This window comes from Leptidea sinapis, chromosome 39 (genome assembly GCF_905404315.1).
Source record: "Leptidea sinapis chromosome 39, ilLepSina1.1, whole genome shotgun sequence".
Lineage (NCBI taxonomy): Eukaryota > Metazoa > Arthropoda > Insecta > Lepidoptera > Pieridae > Leptidea > Leptidea sinapis.
Genome location: NC_066303.1, coordinates 1,396,796 through 1,418,522, shown reverse-complemented (window position 1 = coordinate 1,418,522; position 21,727 = coordinate 1,396,796). Strand labels below are relative to the sequence as shown.

The following is a 21,727-nucleotide window of genomic DNA, read 5'->3' as shown; positions in this document are numbered from 1 at the left end:
AGTTTTCATAATTCTTATACACTTATATAGTAAAGAAGTAACGGCTGTTCAGGCTTACCTATACATAGATAAATTTAAATGTGTTATAAAAAAAATGGCTCTGTAGTAAATCAAAATAATCAACAGCGGAATAGAATGTGATTCAGAAGAATTCTTCAGTGTTATATTATAATTTTTTTTTTCATTTGTAAATAGATTTTAGTAATTGTAATCCATAATATTTTTGCTGCTGCAAAATAACAAGTTTGAGTTCTGTGAAATACGTTTTGATGAGCTAAAATTTTCCGAACATTTACGACGGTAATGTATATTTTTTTTCACACCATCAAAAACTAGAGATTACAACAAACAAAAAGCCCATCAATTTTTGTTGAACAAGCCGATATTTTGACGTGGGAATCTTTTATTGAAAATTAAGGATCTTTTTCGATATTTAAGTCAAAATAAGGTGAAAAAGTAAATATTTCAAATAAAAAAATATAGTGTATTTGGGATATTAAAAGGTATCTTTACTAAAATTTCCGGTTCCCTAGTGTTAAGTGATCACCGCCGCCCACTTTCTCTTGTAACTTCATAGAAATCACAGGAGCGTTGCCGGTCTTTACGGACGGTGAACGCGCTTTTCTTGAAGGTACCCATGTCGTATCGTCGCGGAAACACCGCACAAGGAAGCTCATTCCACAGCTTTGTTGTACGTGGAAGAACCTGAAATCAGAGCACCGGGCATTAATACTTTTTGCAATTAAAAATGAAATATGGTTTGGTGTATTTCATCATGACTTCAATATTAAATAAAGTTTAAAAAAATAACCCATATATTAAACATTTATTCATTAAATCTTCCCAAAATCAACAATATAAGTACATGATTACATTATACCAATAAGTACCTATACAACTATTTACAAATAAATTCCGCAATGTACACTATTTACATAACTCTTTATACCTATTTACAAATATATCACATATTCTATTGTCAAAGCCCAAGGACCTTAAATTATATTTAAACATCGTGAACTTTACTAAACACTTATTTGAGATATATTTTTAATTGAACAATATTCGTTAATAATTCATAAAATCAAAATATATTCAGGATTTTTAAACAGTAAATTTCAGCTCGTCAGTTCTTTTCACTAACAAGCTGCTGGTACCGGGTTATGATTGGCGACACCTGCATCCCCCGTACCACAGAAGTAAGAGCGCGACTATAAGTGACAACTGTCATACAAATTGCGATAATTGAGCGACACTCGCTAATAATATTTATCAACTCTCTGCAAACTGATTTTTGAGTACTAGAGTGACGTAACGATTACTAGAATGAAACAGCATTATTTAGTTTGGTATTGATATACCACACAACCATGTCTCTGTTTTAAGCCTATATAGGTAGGTAGTTAATTACACGGTAATAACAGAATTTGAATTATATGATTTGAAATTAAACTTTACTAATTAAATATTATCTATATCTAAATTCTCGACTGCACCATATGAAATATTCAAAAGAATAGGAGGAAAATCTACGACTATTCCACCAATTAAGGCATTTGTCATCAACTCAACACACATTCCGAGCCACATTGGTTTAATATAAATTTCAAAATTAATTTAATACATTTCATTTAATAACATAATCACAATTGGTTTAGAATTTACGGTTAAGGGGCCATCCATAAATTACTCCACACGTAAAGGGTAGGGAGGGGGTCGACGAAGTGTGGCAAGGGGCGGGAGGGGTCCTAAATTTTGTGACATGTTTTGAAATAAAATATGATGTCACAAAATTAAGGACCCATTTTTTTTCAAAATATAATATTTTACATCTAAGTATTACAAAACTAAATTTAAACTACATACCTACTAAACTTGCAAATATGTTTTGTTCATTTTCATGCCATTGAAAAAGAATTGAAATAGAAATAATTTTGGTACACTACATAGGTACTGTTTCAATGTAATTAATTTCTAAATGTAAAATAGCAATATATTTGACAACACACCAGGTGAGAGGGGTCTCACAAATGTGACCAGAGGGCCTACCATTAACTTTTAATAAGCGATGCGAATCGGATGCAGTCCAGTTTAGGTACCTAAACAGAATCACTAAAATTCGTACCATGAAGTGCCTTTTACTGAATGGCGTTTGGATCGCTTATGAAGAATGAACGAAATAAAATTGCGTTTCGAAACCTAAAATGATATGATTTTAGCGGTTTTTTGCGTAGAAAATACTAAAAATACATTTTAAAATTGCGCAATTGCGTCAAATTATAAACCATTAAGCCCCTTTTATACTTATTAAGTAATAGTAACATAAATAAATATAGTTCTTTGAATTAAAAATTAAATGTTTGCTTATGTGTTTTCGTAAAAATAACGAGTTATGAACGCACCTCCATTGATGTTTGATTTGACAGGACCACAGAGTACATTTTTTTTAATTCGTTCTTGCGAACAGTCTATAGCCCTTACTGCCTCGTCTTTAGTATTTTCATTTTTGGTATTTATTTTCAGTATTTTATTTTACAAAAAAGTCCAATAAAGTATTCTCATGTCATCTTTAATCAATAAAATTTTTCTTTTCTATGTTCTCACTATTTTTGAAAAGTTATTAACAACACGATTCACTTTCCTCTAAGGAAGTAGCAACTTTTTTCGAATCGGTCACTTTGACAAATAAGCTATCCAGTTTAGGTTGAAATAACACCTTATGGTACGAATGAATGAACGAACATTTTTGACATTCAATTGACATCATTGCGATTTAATGAGTTGATTTGACACGTCGTGGTACGAAATAGCAAAGCAGTTCATTTTAGGTTGTCAATTGAATTGCAATAAGAGTTCATGGTAGGCCCGCAGATAAGACAAGGACGGGGGAGGGGGTCACAAAATCATGAAATTTGTGTGGCGTAATTTATGGATGACTTCTAAACTCTGTTGTAATATACAAAGCTCAGAATGTACTTCACCTTGAGCTCAGCTTTCATCGTCACTTATTATTATGATTATGACTGACCGGTCCACATAATGTTACAGTTTATTATAAGTGGCTACTGCATGGATGTTTGGTCCAATCGACACACACCTTAAGTTTATGTATACACAACAATAATATTATGTCAAAACAATGTCATGATCGGATATTCGAATATGTTTAACAATTAGACCTATGGTTTCTTAATATTTACTTGTACCCTTGCAACCAAATTAAAATAAAGTAATTATACTAGAACAATCAACAAGAAAATTTATAGAGTATTTAACTAAAAGAAGACGGCGTTACCTTTAACATGAATGTATAAAAAATTAAATCCGACACGGGTCGCTTTGGCTTCAGTGACAGCTATACACTCAGCCCATCATTTTTATGAAAAAAATAAATATGACGGGAGAAGTTCAAGTCGCTCGGCGGCTTGACCTCAACTACTGTACTGTACACACCGGTCCAAATTACATACGCACTCCGTTTGCTCTGGTTAAATACTCTAATAATTATAACACCAATATAAAAACCTTTTATAACCAAATAAATAATATTTGGTTACATTAACAATACACCTTGCAAGTATTTTTCAACATTATTATCAAAAATGATCCCAGTTATACAAGGTACAACTGGTAACTATTATAACGAGTTATTAACATCACTTTGATCGGAAAGTGATATCAGCAAAATAATGCCCAATTGCCGGTCAAAGCGATTCATAAGAGCTATTATCGTCTAAACCACAACCTCTTAAATAGCCATTCTGTTTGCATGGACACCATGCACGAAGTAGGGACATTAACTATTTATCATTGCTTTATAGAAGAACGTATCATGTCTTGTGTTACCTTCATAACCTCCAAAGCGCCCTTCGTTATTAAAGCATTCGCCAAATCGCGCCCTAAATCATCACACTTCACTATAACATCTCTAGGAATACCTTTATTAACCGTTAACCCACAAAATATGTTTTCATTCAACGCACTTATTTCCGCCTCACTAAGAGTATCTACACAATTTGCGCCTACCCTCTCTTTGATCTTTCTATCTAGTTCCTGTAGCGGGTTGTAGATGGCGCTATCTTCAACTTTTTGCTTCTTCAGCGAATTGTCTTCTGTGGGGCTCAGTTTGTGTTTGGGCGTTATTTTAATTTGTTGGAATGTCTGTTCCATCGTGTGCTGTATTCTTGTTAAACCATCCAAACTCCACACACCACCTGTTATTGTTAATTTAAAACTTGATTCTAAGGATGACAGTTTTGTTGATACGCCGACTGGTGCACTGCAGCCACCACCTAGCAACAAAAATATATAAATTTTGTAGTCAAGGAGTCAATAATTAAACAATAGTAGTAGGGATTCCCCGGTTCTGGCTCACTTGTTCGTGTTGCCTACTAAAAAAAAAAGTTTGGTGTCAAACTGGGAACCAGAACCGGTGAATCCCTACTACTAAAAATTCAAATTAATGCATATTAAAATACATATTAATTAAATTGTAATTATAAAGTAAACATGAAAATTTATCGTACTACAATAATTATTGTATTCGCAACCCTATTGCGAATCTGTAGATGGGACAGAATAATATGAAATCACGATACAAAAGTAGGTGTTGATCGTAGAAGGGTGAAAATTTTTAATATGTATTATGGAATTTTTCAATGTTGAATCATAATAAAATAAAAATATTTTTTTTTGTCAATATTTAAAAAAAAAGATCTACCATATGCATACAAATCGGTTTAGTCGTTTCGGAGGAGTTTGGTAACAAACACCGCGATACGAGAATTTTATACATAAGAAATATAATACTTAATAAAGGGCTGGGAGAGTCATATAAGTTAATCATAGCAATTACTACGCGTTGGTCTAAATAGTCCTTACCTAAAGTCTTCAAAAAGCTTCTCTCAGCCAGCACCCTGCAGTATGTCTCCGGATGGTTGAACGGTGCCAGCATGTCCAATACTTCATCGTTATCTGAACGACACTCCACACCCAAAGCACCTTGGCCCACTGCGTACATCATCTCTGAACAGGGGAGCACCTGGACACAGCCAATATAATATTGTAGTAGTTTAAAAGAAACATGACTTTGTAAAAGTACATTGTTCGTTAAAGGGAGATAATTCGAGTCGAAAAAGCCGAGTCAACACAACCACTATCATGAAATCGTACTATCTTAAACTGCCACGTTCTTAAAGCTTACACTGTGTGCAAGTGTAAGCTTTGAGAACGTCTCAGTTCGCACATCATCGTTTGTAAAGCATAATAATAATAATAATAATTCTTTATTGCAGGCATAAAATCCCATACACAATATTGAGTCGTACAAATAAAATAGTATACAAATTCAATACAAATAGTATACGTAAAAATAAAATAGTATACAATACAAGAGAATTACAAATTTATTTTCATTAATTATTTATCTCAGTCAGATAAAAGCAAAAAGAAAACAGCTTTGTGTCCAAAGCTATTTTCTATTTGCTTCCCGATGTGTCGAGAGCCAATGGGCTATCATTGGACTACGCAGGTCCTGGCCCACCACCTGGAGGATGCTGTTACACGAGCTACGCAATCTTTCCCAGAAGGAAGATATACGAGCTCTGATGACAGCAAAGAAATCGGGCATTCCCGCCTCGGCAAACATGCCCGACGCGCTGCAGTACCGCGGTAACTTCATAAGAATGCGATATGCATCATTATATTGCACCCTTATGGTGCTGAAGGACGCCCTCTTGTATCGGTACCATAACTGGCAGGTATAGAAACACTGGCAGTATGCCCTGAAGAGAGTGCCCTTCACTTCATCACTGCATTTAGCAAATCTGCGCGCGAGCATGTTGCACCGAACCGACAATGACCGCCTTTCCCGCTCCATGTCGAGATCGTCCTTGCGATCGTCAGTGACAATGTGTCCAAGGTATTTGAACTGCTCAACAACCCGAACCTCTGTTCCATTCAAATACACTTCGGGAACTCTCTCCGGACCCTTTTCCGCTTTGAAAACAAGCATTTTCGTCTTCGTGACATTGTACTTCAGTCCGTGAGAGTTGGCATAACTCTCACAGACTGACAATAACTTTCTGAGTCCTTTGATCGACGGGCTAAGGAGCACCATATCGTCCGCATAGCTCAGGTTGTTAAAGCAAACACCATCGATATGGCAGCCGACTCCAGTGCTCCTCAGCCCGCCTATCAGGTCGTTAACGTACACGTTAAAAAGGTCCGGAGAGGTTAGTCCACCCTGACGAACCCCGCATTCTGACCTATAGGCATCAGAGGTCGTGTCGCCCCACCTCACATGATTCGTTTGTCCCCCGTACCAGTATCTCATCACCTCTACCACTGATTCAGGAACACCTGAGGCGCGCAATTTGCTCCAGAGGATTTCATAATTCACTAGATCAAAAGCGCGGCTCAGATCCAGAAAGCAAGCATAAACAGACGTGTTACGGCTCACATAATAGTCAACTGTGTACTTGAGGCTGACGATGGCTGAGTCTGTTGAGACGCCGGGACGGAATCCAAACTGTGCCTCATCTATACACACTTTCTGCAGTAGTTCGGGCTGCAACAGCCGCTCAAACAACTTGCCCACTACGGTGCCCAGAGAAATAGGCCTATAGTTGTTAGACGAGCCCAAGTCTCCTGTTTTGCACTTGACGATTGGCACAACAACTGTTTTCATGAGAGGATTAGGTAGGTATGCATGCTTCACACATAAATTGTAAAGCACACATAGCTTAGACCACAGGACCTCACCCGCATATAGAATGTGCTCTATACTAAGATCGTCATGGCCTGGAGACTTGCCCCGCTTCATTCCTCGAATTGCCTTGGCTACATCGTCGACTGTGAACTGTACTACAGGTTTCGCAGGAACAACAGGGAAAGTTACCATCTCCGGGCTTTGTGCTGGCATCGAGTGAATTTTGAACTTCGAGGCGAATAGTTCTGCTATTTCTCTGGGCTTCTGCAAGCCATCCACAGATACAGGTAGACTATGTTTGTGTTGCAATTTTTTTGTTGCATTCCAAAAATTTGGGAATTTTTTTTCTCTTCTATACATAGCCAAAATGTCCATCTTAATCATTTCCTCATTACGAACACACCATTTCACTTTATTTTTAAATACCTTTCTACTATCTACCATCCTTTCATATATGTCGCCCGTGGACGGCCTGCCAGTCACTAACCAGCATTCATAAGCAAGCCGAGCCGCTTGATGACTTTCCTTGACATGGAGGTTCCATCCGGTTACAGGCTTCCGATTTTTATTTATAGGGCGCACATCTGAACATTTTACGGCACCTACTTGTAAAACGTTAATAATCCTATCGTAATATTCGTCAATACTTTTAAAACAGTCGTCGCTATCGCTACTTACACAACTACTACACTCATTTATACAATTTACACATTCATTCATACTCACCCTCTCAAGTTCACACTTACAATATTCGTAATAACTATCTATTTGACTAACATTTCTATTCCCCCAACGTATCTTATAATTATTAGCGGGCAGTGCCCGGCTCTCGACTGATTTTATACTAAAACAGGGATCAATCTTACACTCCACGCACAGTGGTAGGTGGTCTGATGTGTACACACCGTACATAACACTGACAGACACAATAGTGTCACGCGCCGCCTGAGTCGTCACGCAATGGTCCAACCACCTACGAGAACCGTGCACGTCACTGACAAATGTATGTGTGTCTGAGTATATACCTAACACGTCAATGTCCGCACATAAAAGTTCTTGCTCATCACAAAAAGTCAATAATTGATATCCAAACTTGGCACTAGGGTGGGCATTATAATCACCTAAAATATAAACTAGTGGAATGTCGTTTTCCTCAATGATGGCACTCATCTGCGCCAAACAATCTGTAAATTCGGGAACGTTGTCTTGCTTATCAGTTGGTAAGTACACACTAAATACCATAAATGACTGTGCGCCATTGACCACTCGAATAGCTATCATCCTATCACTAGAGCAGTTCACAATAGAAACATTAGGAAACTTGGACTTTCTCCAGAGCAGCGCGAGTCCGCCGTAGGGCCGGCCCCTCAGGACCCCCGCAGAGAGGTCTACCGAGGACCTAGCCATGCAACTAAAATCTTTATCAATGGTATCCAACATTCCAAGGTCATGTGGCAAGAGCCAGGTCTCCTGTAGGGCGACTAGATCCGCTTCTCCACACAAATCCCGTATGTGTTGCATCGACGTCTTGATATTCTTACAATTAAACGTAATCATTTTTATCGTGATGGGTGTATTATTCATATTAATTAGTTTTAATTACGTTAGAAAAACGTTCCCTAAACTTTCTAAAAACCAAGTCTGCAGGCCAGAACTCCGTGCTTAAAAATGTGTCCAGATTCTGTTTCGCAACAATAATCTTGAAGGACCTAAAATCCAATTCTTTCCTCTGTGGTAAGATCAGAACGTCAATAGCTTGTGCTCCCTTCGATTCTATGTGCTCCTTGACGTCCTCAACAGTACACGTAGTCTCCAATCTCGACAAATAGATAGCTTCGGGTAACTGTGCTACTTTTAATTTGCTAGGATCCGTTGCAGTGCCACATCTGTTGTTGTTACGTAGCTGCCGCTTTTTTCTGTTATTCACAAAAACTGTGAATCCGTCGTCATCATGTTCATTCACAGCTTTGCAGCCCGTACGCATAGGGTCGACATTTATACGTTGTATCGATGTTCGATTTGCAATATCGCGATAAGACGGTGGCGATACAACCGTGTCCAGTGAGTCCGAGCGCTTGCGCCTCGGCAGGGGTGAGGTAAGTATTGCACGGGTCTTATCAGTGTTCAGTAGCTTCGTTCCGGCATTCTCGACCTTATTGCGCGATCGTACAGGTACATTTCGCGTGTCGGAAGACGGCCCGATGCGAGAACATACTTCTGTAACAATACTCGTCTTCAAATTATCCATCTCTAGTTTAGAGATTGAATCATTACGTAGGTGTTGTAGTTCTGTCTTTAGAATAAGAATATCCTTCAATAGTCGTGTCACATCCACGTGATCAAATGACACAGGTGGGAGTCGATTAAGGTCTTTCGCGACGTAGGTAGGCTGCAACTCGGGCTTGATCTCGTGAAACACCTTGAGGACGTCACGGATGTTTTTTTTCCGCTTGTCTTCACCCTTCCGTTGGATGAGTTTAAGTCCCTCACCAGCAAGAGCGTTGAAAAGATTGTTTTTACCTGATTCTACTTCTTCGTCAGTAAAATTAGAGGCGCATATTTGTACAATGCTCAGCTCGTCCATAATGTCTATTTTATTCTGACAAAATGCCAAAAATTCGTTAATAATAATAACCACTTGGTCCGTCATAATTCACGCGGAGTTACGTAATAACCAATAATTACTTAATCACTGCGAAACAATTATAACCCGTTAGCCACACATGTGCACGCGCATTGTGTCGCGAGCGACGACTGTGAATAAATAATGAAGCGCCTGATTATATTTTCGAGCAAAATTCTTGTGGGTAGAACCTAACATTTGAACAGGCGCAAACTGCGTTATATGCGTACAAACGTTGTTATTGATTACTTATCTGATTAAATGTACCTACACAAATTAAGTACAAGCTATAAGAATAACTCTTCCGAGTTTCGTACTAAACAAATGCGTGATGCCGAGAAAAAACTTGATAAGATGTAAAGAAAAATGGTAGTACAAAATAGCTCTGGAGTGTTAACTATAATACGCACACACATACACACACTTTTTTAATCTTTTATTTGTTAGTATATTATATTATTTTTAAGTCTATTCCTTTATATATATGATTTATTTTTATTATTTAAAATTTAGGTAATCTTTTTTGGCTTTATGTTAAACCTAGATTAAAATTGTTGATTACTTTAATAAATAAATAAATAAAATAACCAACAGATAGCATTGGCAACCTACAAATGACTTAAGGGTGTGTATGTAATAGAATTAAGCAGTGTTCGTAGATCTGTATGTTATATTTTCACCATAAAACTTGTCATTAAAATACCATGTTTTCTGTCTACCCTTAGCCCTAAGTAAGTGAAGGAACAACAAAAACTTCCGAAAGAAAAAATGTTTTAAAGTCGGTTAAAATAAATGACTACAATGGCATTTGTAGATACGGAAATGTATCTAATTATAATATTCTAACGTAATTATTGTACAGATCAAATAATTTAGTTATCAACAAATCGCGTGTTGAACGTGAACAACGATTGATTTGCGAAGGAAATATGTATTTAGATCAAGTTCATCTTTTTGTTTTACACATTTTATAGTAATTATATTGATTATATTGACTCATTAAAAGTACAATATACGTTTCAGGTAATATAATATATTAAAATAACCTTTTTTAATCAATAACAATCTTATCCCCGCAAAATTTATCTGCGAGGAAATTTGGTAAATTATAGTCAAAGTCAAATAAACTTTATTCAATTGGCCTAAACTAAGCGCTTTTGAAACGTCACTATAAAATTTTCTTTTAAACTACTAAATCTACCATGAAAAAGTAGAGATCGTGAGAAACACATACAAGAAACTCAACGGCGACTCTTTGAAATCAATAATAGTAAAATAATAAAAATACGTCATAAAATATTTTTTTTACATATGAAGAGTTCGTATTATAAATGGTCCAGTGGTTTATTTATAATAAAAAAATACATCAAAGGACTATATATTATAAGGTTATAGTAGGACTTACTGAGCACAAATTTAAGAAATATATTAGAGCTGCCATGACAAAGAAGGCTTAGTAAAGTATAGTAGATTATATTAAAGAAGATAATAATACATGGTTCTTTACTGGTTCTGCGCAGGCCATATAAAATTGTATACTATTATATTAAATAGGATAAGCAATATTATAATTAAATAATATGATTCCAAGATGTACTGGGAATTTCTTATCAGTTCTTTCGTATTCATGTCAAAGACCCTTTACGAAGTGATTTAGCTTCACCAGTCAATGTAGTTTACCAGGTGGTGTTGCAATATGTTTTAATTGTCACTCCCTTTGGTAAACAAATATATAAAATATTCCTATAGAGGAAATTCTCCATATACTTTTACGAGTGTGCAATTACTAGTAGGCACGTGACTAGGTTGGGGGCCTCAATACACCCGAGTAGTGTGAGCACACTTTCCTCTGAACAATAATAAAAATCAACTTATTTAATTTAGAAAATAAACTACGATTTACTTTTTTTTCGGTATTAGAGATTGGTGTAAAGGTGTTGTGTTGTGATACTTATAATTATTATTACAGTGATGAGTAATCAGTGAAAGAATCTGGGTTAAGTAAAAAAGTATTTATTTTTCTTGGCAGTAGGTACTATTAAAGCGAAACAGAACAACAGATACTATAGAACTATTAACAAAAAAACGTAACAATAAAAACTTCAAAAACAAAGATGTGATAGCACGAAAATATCACAACATGTACCTATCAAGCGAAAGGGTAACGGGAGGGGGGGTTAACGTTCCAGCGAGGTCCAGAGATAATATGTCCATATGAAGTAAAATGAATTTTACATATTGAACACAGAGGGCTTTTTGATGTGTTTTTAACAGCCTTCTTTGAAAACGAAACGATATTGTGTTTATGAAAATTGTGAATAGCCGGAATCGCAATCGTTAATATTTAATATGCAAACAAAAGCAAATGAAAGTACGGGTCGGATATTAATCTTCATAGAACTCTTCTCTCTTCTCGCCAGCTAAATCGTTATAGTCGGACAACTTCGTGCGCGACCGTTCCACGAGAGGACAGCTGGTGGCAGGGACGAGGTCCTAAGATGTCAGCGGGTGAAGCCATTCCTTGCAACACCACCCGCTTTCACCCCAACGGTCGCGCACAAAGTTGTCGGACTATAGTAATGGATTTCCATACAGATTTTCTGGCCGCATATTAATTGTACGTTGAAAATGACTCACTTTTGGCACAGCTTTCACATCAGTACGAACGCAGATTCGCAAAAAAGTTGAAGCTTAAAATATCTTCACTTTATATAGGGATTTACCTTAGAGACTCTATTGGCCCATCCCATCCTCTGCAGTCCTGCATGGGCCAAAAGCAAGGCACTGTACTCCGTCTCAGGATCGTCGAGTTTCCTCAGTCGAGTGTTCAGATTGCCTCGAACATCAATCACTTTCAGCTGAGGATAGTTGCCGCGCAATTGTGCCGTTCTGCGGAGAGACGATGTACCTAATATGGAAATAACGAGGAATATACTCAAAAATTGTATTTTTACCTTTTCTTTATTAAGCACATTATATTCAATGCAAACAATTCAATTAAATAACTGAGGTGAGCGGTAGCAAGATACTATGTTATGGTTCGTACGGTATGACCTTATGGTCATACCGTACGTGGTTATCCACATAATATATAAAATGTAGATTTATTAATAAGATCAGAGAGAGAGATTCAATTAGAAAGAACTAGAAAAGGGGATCAAGCTAAATCTTTCCAAATCTCATTTAGGGGAGAAAGTGGTTCTTGGCAAATTGAGTGAAAAATTATTTCTGGTTTATGGCCAAATCTGACACAATAGTGTTTGTCGTATTCGTCCGAACGCCGCAGAGCATCGAAATTGTTAAAGCGCTATTGACCAGCTATGATTGTAATTTTAAATTACGGTATTATTCACAAATACTAGTCTTTGCTAGTGTTCAATAAAATCAATAGAACAAGTTGTGTGTGTTTTTTATGGTAAAGGAGGACAAACGAGCGTACGGGTCACCTGGTGTTAAGTGATCACCGCCGCCCATACTCTCTTGCAACACCAGAAAAATCACGTGAGCGTTGTCGGCCTTTAAGGACGGTGTACGTGCTTTTTTTCTCAATAATCCAATTTGAAGAATCTCGCGTGGTGTACCTCAGCAGGTGGGTCGAAATCTCTAAATGCTTCAGGTAATTAATGGACGCGCCCTAAGGTGGTATCTGAAGAAAGCATTAGCACTTTATTAAGCGTCTATTGGTTATAAGAGTAGAGCTTTTGTTTGCTTATAATAACGCGCGAGTTGAATGCAGAGTACAGGAATAAATAGTGATGTGACCTAATTATAATTGATGACCATAATCATGAATGTGTCGGTAATTATAAACAATGCTTAAATCTTACCATTTACTCGTAACAATAGGTTAAAATGATGAAAAAAATATTTTAATATTTATTATTATAAATTATTGTAACCTAATATTTAAATCTCAAATTTTTGTCCAATGTAATAAACATTTTTCGCCATTTCTCGTGCTTGGCGATGAATAAAAACTCGTTTTTTTTGTTTTCTACAGAACCTGATGGACTCGGATCAGTGATTATTATCATCAAAAAAATAACTAGAGATCGCAACTGTAGTATTAACGCGATAACACGAGAGGCGTGCGACAGCGGAGGGAGACTCCTCGTAACCCCATGCACGAACTTCATTCAATTCGCGCAATAACTGTAGATGTGTGATTTTCACGAAGTTAAGCCGCTAGCTGATTCAGTTTGTCTAAAAATTTTTACTCTTTTATTAATTTGCAGTGAACGAAGAATGGGTAGAAGAGTAGATTTGCCCTGTAATTACACCAGGGCATAAAAAGTGTAGTTCCCTACACTTCCGTCCCAGGCCCAAGTTTGTCGTAAGATGCGACTAAGGGCATTTACAAGTGGGAGGCTTTTTTGCACAGGATGCCCGCTATATTATTGGTACCACACCGGCGCCTTTTTCTGCCGTGAAGCAGTAATTTATAGGTATTATTGTGTTTCGGTCTGAAGGGTGCCGTATTGCTGGGCAAATAAGACTTAAAATCTTATGTCTCCAGGTGACGAGCGCTATTGTAGTACCTGCATTATAATGAACAGGGTGTATCAATTACCATCACCTGATTGTCTTGCTGGTCTCGTCCCTTATTGTCATAAAAAAAGTAGAGCCTTTTGTTAGCTGATAATACTACATGATGTTCATTGACTTACCGATGACTGAGCCATCAGGAAGATCTCCTAACGAGTTCCCCTTCACATCTTCACGGAGCACCAGCGCGTCTCTCGGGTCTTCTCTGAAACCCAACCAATCACTCTACTTTTTGGTGTCGGCAATGACATTGGTAAACAAATTAAGCCTATGGTGCCCATAACAAAGAAAGGTAAATCACTAGAACGCCTGATGGGAAGGTCCGTATAAGGCGATCACGAAGATTAGTGACAGGACCTACGGCATTAAACTGGTACGCGAAAGGAAATGGCAAAGAATGTAAACATCGACAGGGTAGAACCTTTTTATGTGTCAAATATTACTGGGGACAAACATAATTAAGAGGTGGGCAATGTTTCCGAGCATAAGATTAGGTACCTACATACCTTACATTAAAAGCTCATAGATTTTAGTTTTCTAATACTTCCACAATACAATAAGATATACTGCTGTAAATCTTCGCATAGGATAAAGTATTGAGTACTCCAAAAAAAAAAAAAGACGAAAGAAAAGGTCCGGGTAGCTGGGCCTCTAAAATATAATAGTAGTGTGGGAAATTACAAATTGTTCAATGATTGGAGTTGAGCTGTAGATAGGGCCACAACTGGTTTAACAATCATACCAAGATTTGTGAATGCGTTATTTGGATGTTTAGCTTAGCGGTTAAAGCGTTGGAGGCGTAATCTTCAGACACACTGAGTCGACTGCCACGTCGTGAATAAATTATTTAGATTTTATATACAAATTATTTATATTCGAAAGAGCATCCTCTCATGACAATTTCCCAATATGCAATTTTTGGGGGTTGAACGAGTATCCACTGTTACGAAGATCCTTTATATATAAATATAGTTTATTATTTTTAGTATGAAATATTTGATATTATTTAAACACAATTAATAGATATATTGGATGCAGCACCTTACAAACAAATTTGTTTTGTATATTACAGCCATTGTAAAATACTCTATTTAATCGAGAAAGAGTGGCCACTGAATTTCTTGTATGATCTTCTCATAAGCTCTACTTTTTCCGAAAATATAGTAGATTCAGTAACTTAAAAGAAATATTTACAGTGACGATTCAAAAGCGCTTAGTTTAAGCCTAATTGAATAAAGTTTATTTGACTTTGAATTTGCAGAAGAAGCCACAACTTGGGAGGTGATCAAACATACCAAGATTTATGACAGTATAGGGTTGATAACATTAGGGTCATAATATCCAGTCCAAACCCTGCATCAACTATAAATTTTATTACAATTTTTATTTTATCAGAGCCCAGTAAGGTCGAACACTAAAAGGTCCTACCTTTCAAAGACTGCACCGACAGCTAACCCATCAGGCAATGTTGTCGGCAAGTCCTTCAGGGAATGCACCACGAAGTCAACTGTATTATTCCTCAATGCATCTTCCAAGTCCTTTGTGAAGAGGGACTTCTCTCCTATTTTCGGCAAGGAGACGTCTAGAATCCGGTCGCCCAACGTTGTCATGGTAACTGCGATACAAAATATTATGAGTTTTACCCAATTATATTACATATTAACAATTAAATCTGGTTAGTCGGACACGGAGGTAACATCGTACAAGATATTTTATATGCCACCTAAACATGTTTTATACGTCTTTATAGACTGTGACAGCTTTGAAAACGTCCAAAAATGAGGCTGACCGTTAACCTCTATTTTGAGCAATGAACGCACGCACATTAGCGCAAAATGATCGCGAGTGTACGACGTAGCTTGTCACGCACACTAAAGTAATAAACCTGGCCTGTTTTCATCATTTGTCTAGCAGCAAGAAGCTCAATCTAAACGTATAAATTATCTAAGTATACCAATACCAATTTTTAGTATATATTTTTTTTTAATTAATACTTGTGTATTGACACGATATCTCTGGAATCACAAAGCCCAGAGTCTGAAATTTGGTAGAAATATTCCTTTCGACGAGTAGAGGTGAGCTACTAGCGGATTTTACGAAATTTCGACCGCAAGGGCGTTAATCTATAATAATGTATGGATCATTCGGAAAATATATACTATTTTGTTTTATTTCTTTCATTGGTTTAGACTTAAGATAATAGAAATATATTTATTTCCCATAGTGTGCTCACTATGACGTTCTATACATATGGACATATCATTCGCAGTCACTTTTCTCCTTAGTCGTGTGTCAATCACTAAGTCTAAGTATGCTTTAAAATGTGCTGAAATAGTACGTTAACGACGCAAAAAAGATGGTGTTACTTATCACCGGTAAGTTTATTAAAGTTATACAAGGTGGGTTGGCAAAAAGCGTAAATAATTTAGCAAAGCGAATATTTTTTCATTAAATATTGTACAGTAATTGACAAGTATTCACATCCCTTTGTCTCCCGCTTTACAGAATGAGACAGATGAAAGGACGCGACAAGCACACAGTCGGAAATGAAAACTTTAGAGTCGCTCTTTTTTTAAGGGCCCAGTGAACAATGATTAGCAATATTGTATTTTGTATACGGAAAGTCATTACTGATAGGATCGTTTTTTTTAAAGGCACTTAGAACGATTATTAGCAATATTGTATTTTGTGCAGTCATTGCCGGTGAATATGAACGGCTTACAAGAACGTAAACAATTACAAACAAGTGCCATTTACACGGAATCACAAACGTATCACAACCTAGTGATAATTGATACTAATTTATACCGGCAATCTGTAAAAACTAATCTTTTTCAGCTTTTCCGTACGTGAGATAGTGAAAGAGATTTGGCGCCAGCAAGAGAGAGAGATGTGAAGAATTTTACAAACCAAATAAGTCGAGTGTCATTTGCTTGAATCATTTCCTCGAAGCTGATTTATATATAATTCAAATTCGTAAAGTATGATTAAACTTTTATATTATTAAAAGGATTGAAATATCTTTCGAAAATCAAAATATTTTGTCAATTTAGTCAAATTGACGGACACACAAAAGTCAAATTAGCCGCATTTTTAATTTCAAAAAACGGTCATACTAAGATACCATGGTATCCGCTTACACTACACATGCCAAAAAGATATCCTGGAAGAGAGATCAGAAAATAGGGACACACTGACAAACGTAAGACTTCTAGCAACCTTCTTTTTCGCTATTCCAAATTCTTTACTGCTACTCCAGATGTCACTGTTCAAATTGGGTTCTAAATTCAAATACGCAGCTTAAGCTGAAAAAATGTTTACACCGTGTTGGCTAAGTAAAGAGCGCTCGAACGGAACTCGAGAGGTCGCGGGTTCGAGTACCGCATCGCTCATAGATTTTGGTTACAAATTTTGTATCTACCTAAACGTGCGCCGACTGTAGAATAAATATATACGCGTATTACTTATCGAAGACCAATAATATTGTATTTTCGCCTTTTTGATTGCCCATAATCAATCCCAGAATTGGTTAATTTGATTTGTAGTTAGTAATTTTATATTTGAAGTAAGTCTGTGATTACACATAAGCAGGTCACTTCATATCAAGAAAACTTTGTAAACATCTTCTAAGTTTCATTGATAACAACTGTTATCTATTTTTTAGAAATGTATTTGAATGTTATATCTGTTATCAGGCTTATTTAAAATATAAGATGCTTATTTAAATGCCACATATCCAAATAAATTTTTTTAAACAGATTTAAACCCACTGGACTTTTTTTACTGGGGCTGTCTAAAGGAAAAAGTGTACTCGAAAACAATTTAAAATTTGGAGGAATTACGCAGCCGTGTTCAAGAGGCCGTTTCAAAAATAAATGAACGACACTGTGCACGTTATCTTAGTAGAGCCTTTATTAGAACATGTCAAGTGTGTATTAGAGTCGGTGGCAGACAATTTGAACACCTGTTGTGAATAAAACTCGATTTATGTACACCCGATATTTTTAGTATTATTAAAATTTATTAAGACTTATCTTTTCTTTTTTAGTGGTATTTACTCTATTTGCATCTCAATAGCAATAACTTTGTAGCGGTATTAAATAAAATGATGTATTATACCATTTTGTAAACTCTATGAACTGCACATTTTTTTTAAAATAGCTTACATTTTCATACTTTTTTTCACATGGAACACTCTCAAACTATGCCAAAATTATTTTGGTATCAAATTTCATGTCAAAAACTCAAGTTCTTATTTTGTTTTTGAAAAAGGTATCATAGATACTTATATTATTTAATGTATTTCTAGTAGTATAGTCTATCACAAATAAAGAGACACCAAAACGGCCACAAATTTCATCACTTTGTGGGTGTTGTGCACTTGAATGTGAAGTAAAGTAAAAAAAAACATATGTTTATCTAAAAAAAAATCATATTTTGGGTATCACTTGGAATTATTTTTTTTAGATATTTTATTTCTGAGCGCTCGAGAGCTGTCGCATGCATGTTTCAAGGATTATCCATTCTTTCTGGGACTGTACCTGTAGCATAAATATTGAATTTTGTCTTGTCTTAAGAAAAGCACTCCCAAACTGGTTTAACTGCATGAGCGGACGTCATGTTTTGTGATATCTAATATATTCTACAAAAATATTGATCCTTCATACCTAGCCTTTTGTCTATGCAGCCCTAAAGCATATTTTGACAGTGTGTCTATTGCCTATTGCCATTATAAGAAACCAATAGTAATAATCATGATGTTGAACACCAAAATATACTGTTATACAAATTAAAACTTTCCTATACATAAGTAGGAGGTATCTTCCAATCAGATAATTTTGTTGTTTAGAGAATTTCGTATCTGAATGGAAATATGCAGGAATTCTACTATTTCTATTCTTCTTTTGATGTTATTTTATAAATCAATCAACATAAGATTTCACTTTTATATATTACTTAGATATTGGCATGTATTAAGAAAATTTATTGAAGTAGGTGTTACTTTGCGGAAATCCATAATTATCCAAATGATTTGAGTTTTCTTTAGTGTTAATTGCGCCAATATTTTTCGCCTTGTTCACCTCTACACGAGGCATCCTCACAATGTGTAGTCTCCCCAAGATCTGGCACGAGACTTCAGTCTTAAGATAAATATAGGCGGAATTAACACTAAAGAAAATTCAAATCATTTGGATGTATTAAGAAAATTCACAGCATTAAAAAGGTTATACTTTTCACAAATATTCCATCTGTACATTACTCACAGTATAATAAAGTATGTAGTATGGGAGATATTTGCTTATTGGAGTGGAAGAGTTTAAAAATAAAATAAACAATAACTTACCAACAGTAAATTCATAATCTGGATATATTTTCTTCAAACTACTAATAACAAAATTTGTCTGTATTAATGCAAGCTGAAAGAAAAAGATTTAAAATTTATTTGTCAGACTATTTAAATAGTAATACATACTACATATAATTAAGTCACAATAAATATGTTAATTTAAAACTTATTTCAATAAAATAAAGTACATTTTTACTTTATATTTATCAGTAAAATCAGCCGAAGAAGAGAGAAAGATTCAAAAATTCATGTTTTCAAATAAACTTGAGTGCTCATTAACATTACCTCGCTTTTTCGTGATCCCACGCGGATAATATTTCTTATTCTCTCATTTTCCATATTGTAGAATTCAAAATTAATTCACTATGACCGCAAATATTTTAATTGGTTAGTTGTAAATAAGTAGGTTATGTCACAAAACTGAATAAATATAAGTTAATTTGCTAATTTTTTTATACTGAATACACAGCTATTTATTCTGGCTTGTCACTAACACTGTAGTGGACAAGTTAATTTAAAACTATTTTAAATTCAAATTCAAGAAAAAGACATGTTTTGATGATATAATAAAATCTCACTGACAAGCTATAAAATTTAAAACTGACTTGACACAATATGATGATGACAGACTTGACATTTGAAAGAAATCTGACAGAAGACAACTAATGTGACCAAACAAAATCTGTCATTGAATAAATATAAAATAGGTACACGGAGTATATTACAAATTTTCATTGGCTCAGTGTCAAAAAAGTTAACTGCAACTTGCGATTACCACTGAGACTGTTAGGCCCGTAAGGGTGCCTAACTACATGCAAATGATCACCGTTGCCCATACTCTCTTGCGACAAAGCGTTCTGGGTGCTCTTTTAGAAAGTACATGCTGTACCGTCCTCGCAACAGCGTACTGTACAAGATAGTTACTTTAATACCGCACTATAGATTAACTCCACATATCCAAATGGTATGGATGTTTGGCGTGTGACACGAAGGTGTAGATAATTCGGCGGTAGGCATTCTCTTAGGAAAGGAGATTAAACACCTCTTCTGAACATTTCCCTGATAAAACTGGTAGAAGCATGCTTATATAGACAACCTGACAGCCCGATAACACGTGTAACAATTTTGATTTGTCATTGTATGCGTTAGATAGTGGTTTAATATTCGAAATACTAATGAACTAATGCCAAGTGTGGCGGAATGTTTATGACTTGTCAGCCATTAGTGATGTTCTTCTCTCTAGCAAGTTTGTTTGTCTATACGCTAGTATATTATTTTAAGTCTTTGGGTAGAAAGACATACAACGATGCTACAGTTTACAGATTTCAATTCGAGCAGCTGTGATCAACGCAGTCAAATGGTTCAGATGTATCATACGAGAGCCATAGCATGTGGCCTGACCCCGAGTCAGTGAAATGTTGAATCATTGAGTTATCTCATTCTATTGTGAAAACTTCTAGTTTCTTCGATACATGAAAACTCAGCATTTATAGGAATATTTACCGTGATACACATATTTTTGAGTTTTCTCAATATATCAATCATGTTGCTCACATAATGTTTTAAAGACAAACTTTTATTACATCATCTCAAACTTTTTCGTCTGTGTGTTGCATGTCGCGTGACGGTGGGGAGCGCCTATAGTTCGCAGTGACCGTGTAGTGTATATACTATTACTCATTTGTGCCAGTGCTCCACGCTATTTTGTTTGTTTTTTAATATGTGTATATAATCTAAATAATCCTTAAGTATTATGTATGTAGTACTCTCCCTGAATAAAAATATTGATTGAAAAGTATTGGGATTAAGTCACCCCATGTAAACTGTATACCTATATAATCATGAAAAAGAATTGAAAGTATTCAAATTTCATCATTTTTAATCCTTTTCAATCAATATTTTTAACCAGGGCTAAGACACAGACTTCAATAAAAATATTAGTTGGAGACTTAGTCTACTTTTATTATTTCTCATTATCATTCCAATTATCCAAGTATAAAATTAAAATTGATAAGCGATTTTTATACCCTTAATGGAATATTATTCCAAAAATTTTTAGTTAAATGTCTATACTGTTAAAAAAAAGTTTCACTTTTACCGTGGTTTCATAAAACCAAACAATCCTTTTTTTTTTAAATTATGGTAAGCATCCTGTTGGAATTCTGTTCAGAACCACAATTTAAAATGTAATGAAGTGGGCATGGGTACATTAAAAAAACGTACCTTTATACATCCAACCTAAAAGGCAACACTACTGTATTGCTCAGGGAATTGAGTTTGGGAATGGGTCACCATTTACCAATAGGTGTCCCAAACAATTGTATGTCCTTAAATTATTAAAATATTCCTGAGACATTAAAACTTTATTTATTAACACGGCTTTCCTCACTTTTATCGGTGTTGATACCGACTACTTTACCGCGCCCCCCGCCCTGTCAAGGCGCGAACTAAGAGCACAAATCCGCAGTATGAGACGGGACGTTATTACGAACCAACTACACTC

The 21,727-nt window shown here is 35.7% G+C and overlaps 1 protein-coding gene across 1 annotated transcript; it reads right to left on the bottom strand.

The window, feature by feature from the left end:
* Positions 1–810: 810 nt before the first annotated feature.
* On the bottom strand, positions 811–19,789 carry LOC126976115 (porphobilinogen deaminase). The gene is made up of 7 exons (XM_050824307.1): positions 19,510–19,789; positions 19,222–19,294; positions 15,306–15,492; positions 14,000–14,082; positions 12,056–12,240; positions 4,882–5,041; positions 811–4,292 (listed from the first exon to the last, which is right to left on the bottom strand). Exons 1-7 carry the CDS (start codon positions 19,561–19,563, stop codon positions 3,808–3,810), a joined length of 1,227 nt encoding a protein of 408 aa, XP_050680264.1. The 5' UTR covers positions 19,564–19,789; the 3' UTR covers positions 811–3,807.
* Positions 19,790–21,727: the final 1,938 nt, after the last annotated feature.

Coding starts and splice junctions, on each gene's coding strand:
- LOC126976115 (XM_050824307.1), bottom strand. CDS start 19,563: ATGGAAAATGAGAGAATAAGAAATATTATCCGCGTGGGATCACGAAAA. Junction 19,295..19,509: donor TGGGATCACGAAAAAGCGAG/GTAATGTTAATG, acceptor TTTTTCTTTCAG/CTTGCATTAATACAGACAAA. Junction 5,042..12,055: donor GGGCCAATAGAGTCTCTAAG/GTAAATCCCTAT, acceptor GGCTGTGTCCAG/GTGCTCCCCTGTTCAGAGAT.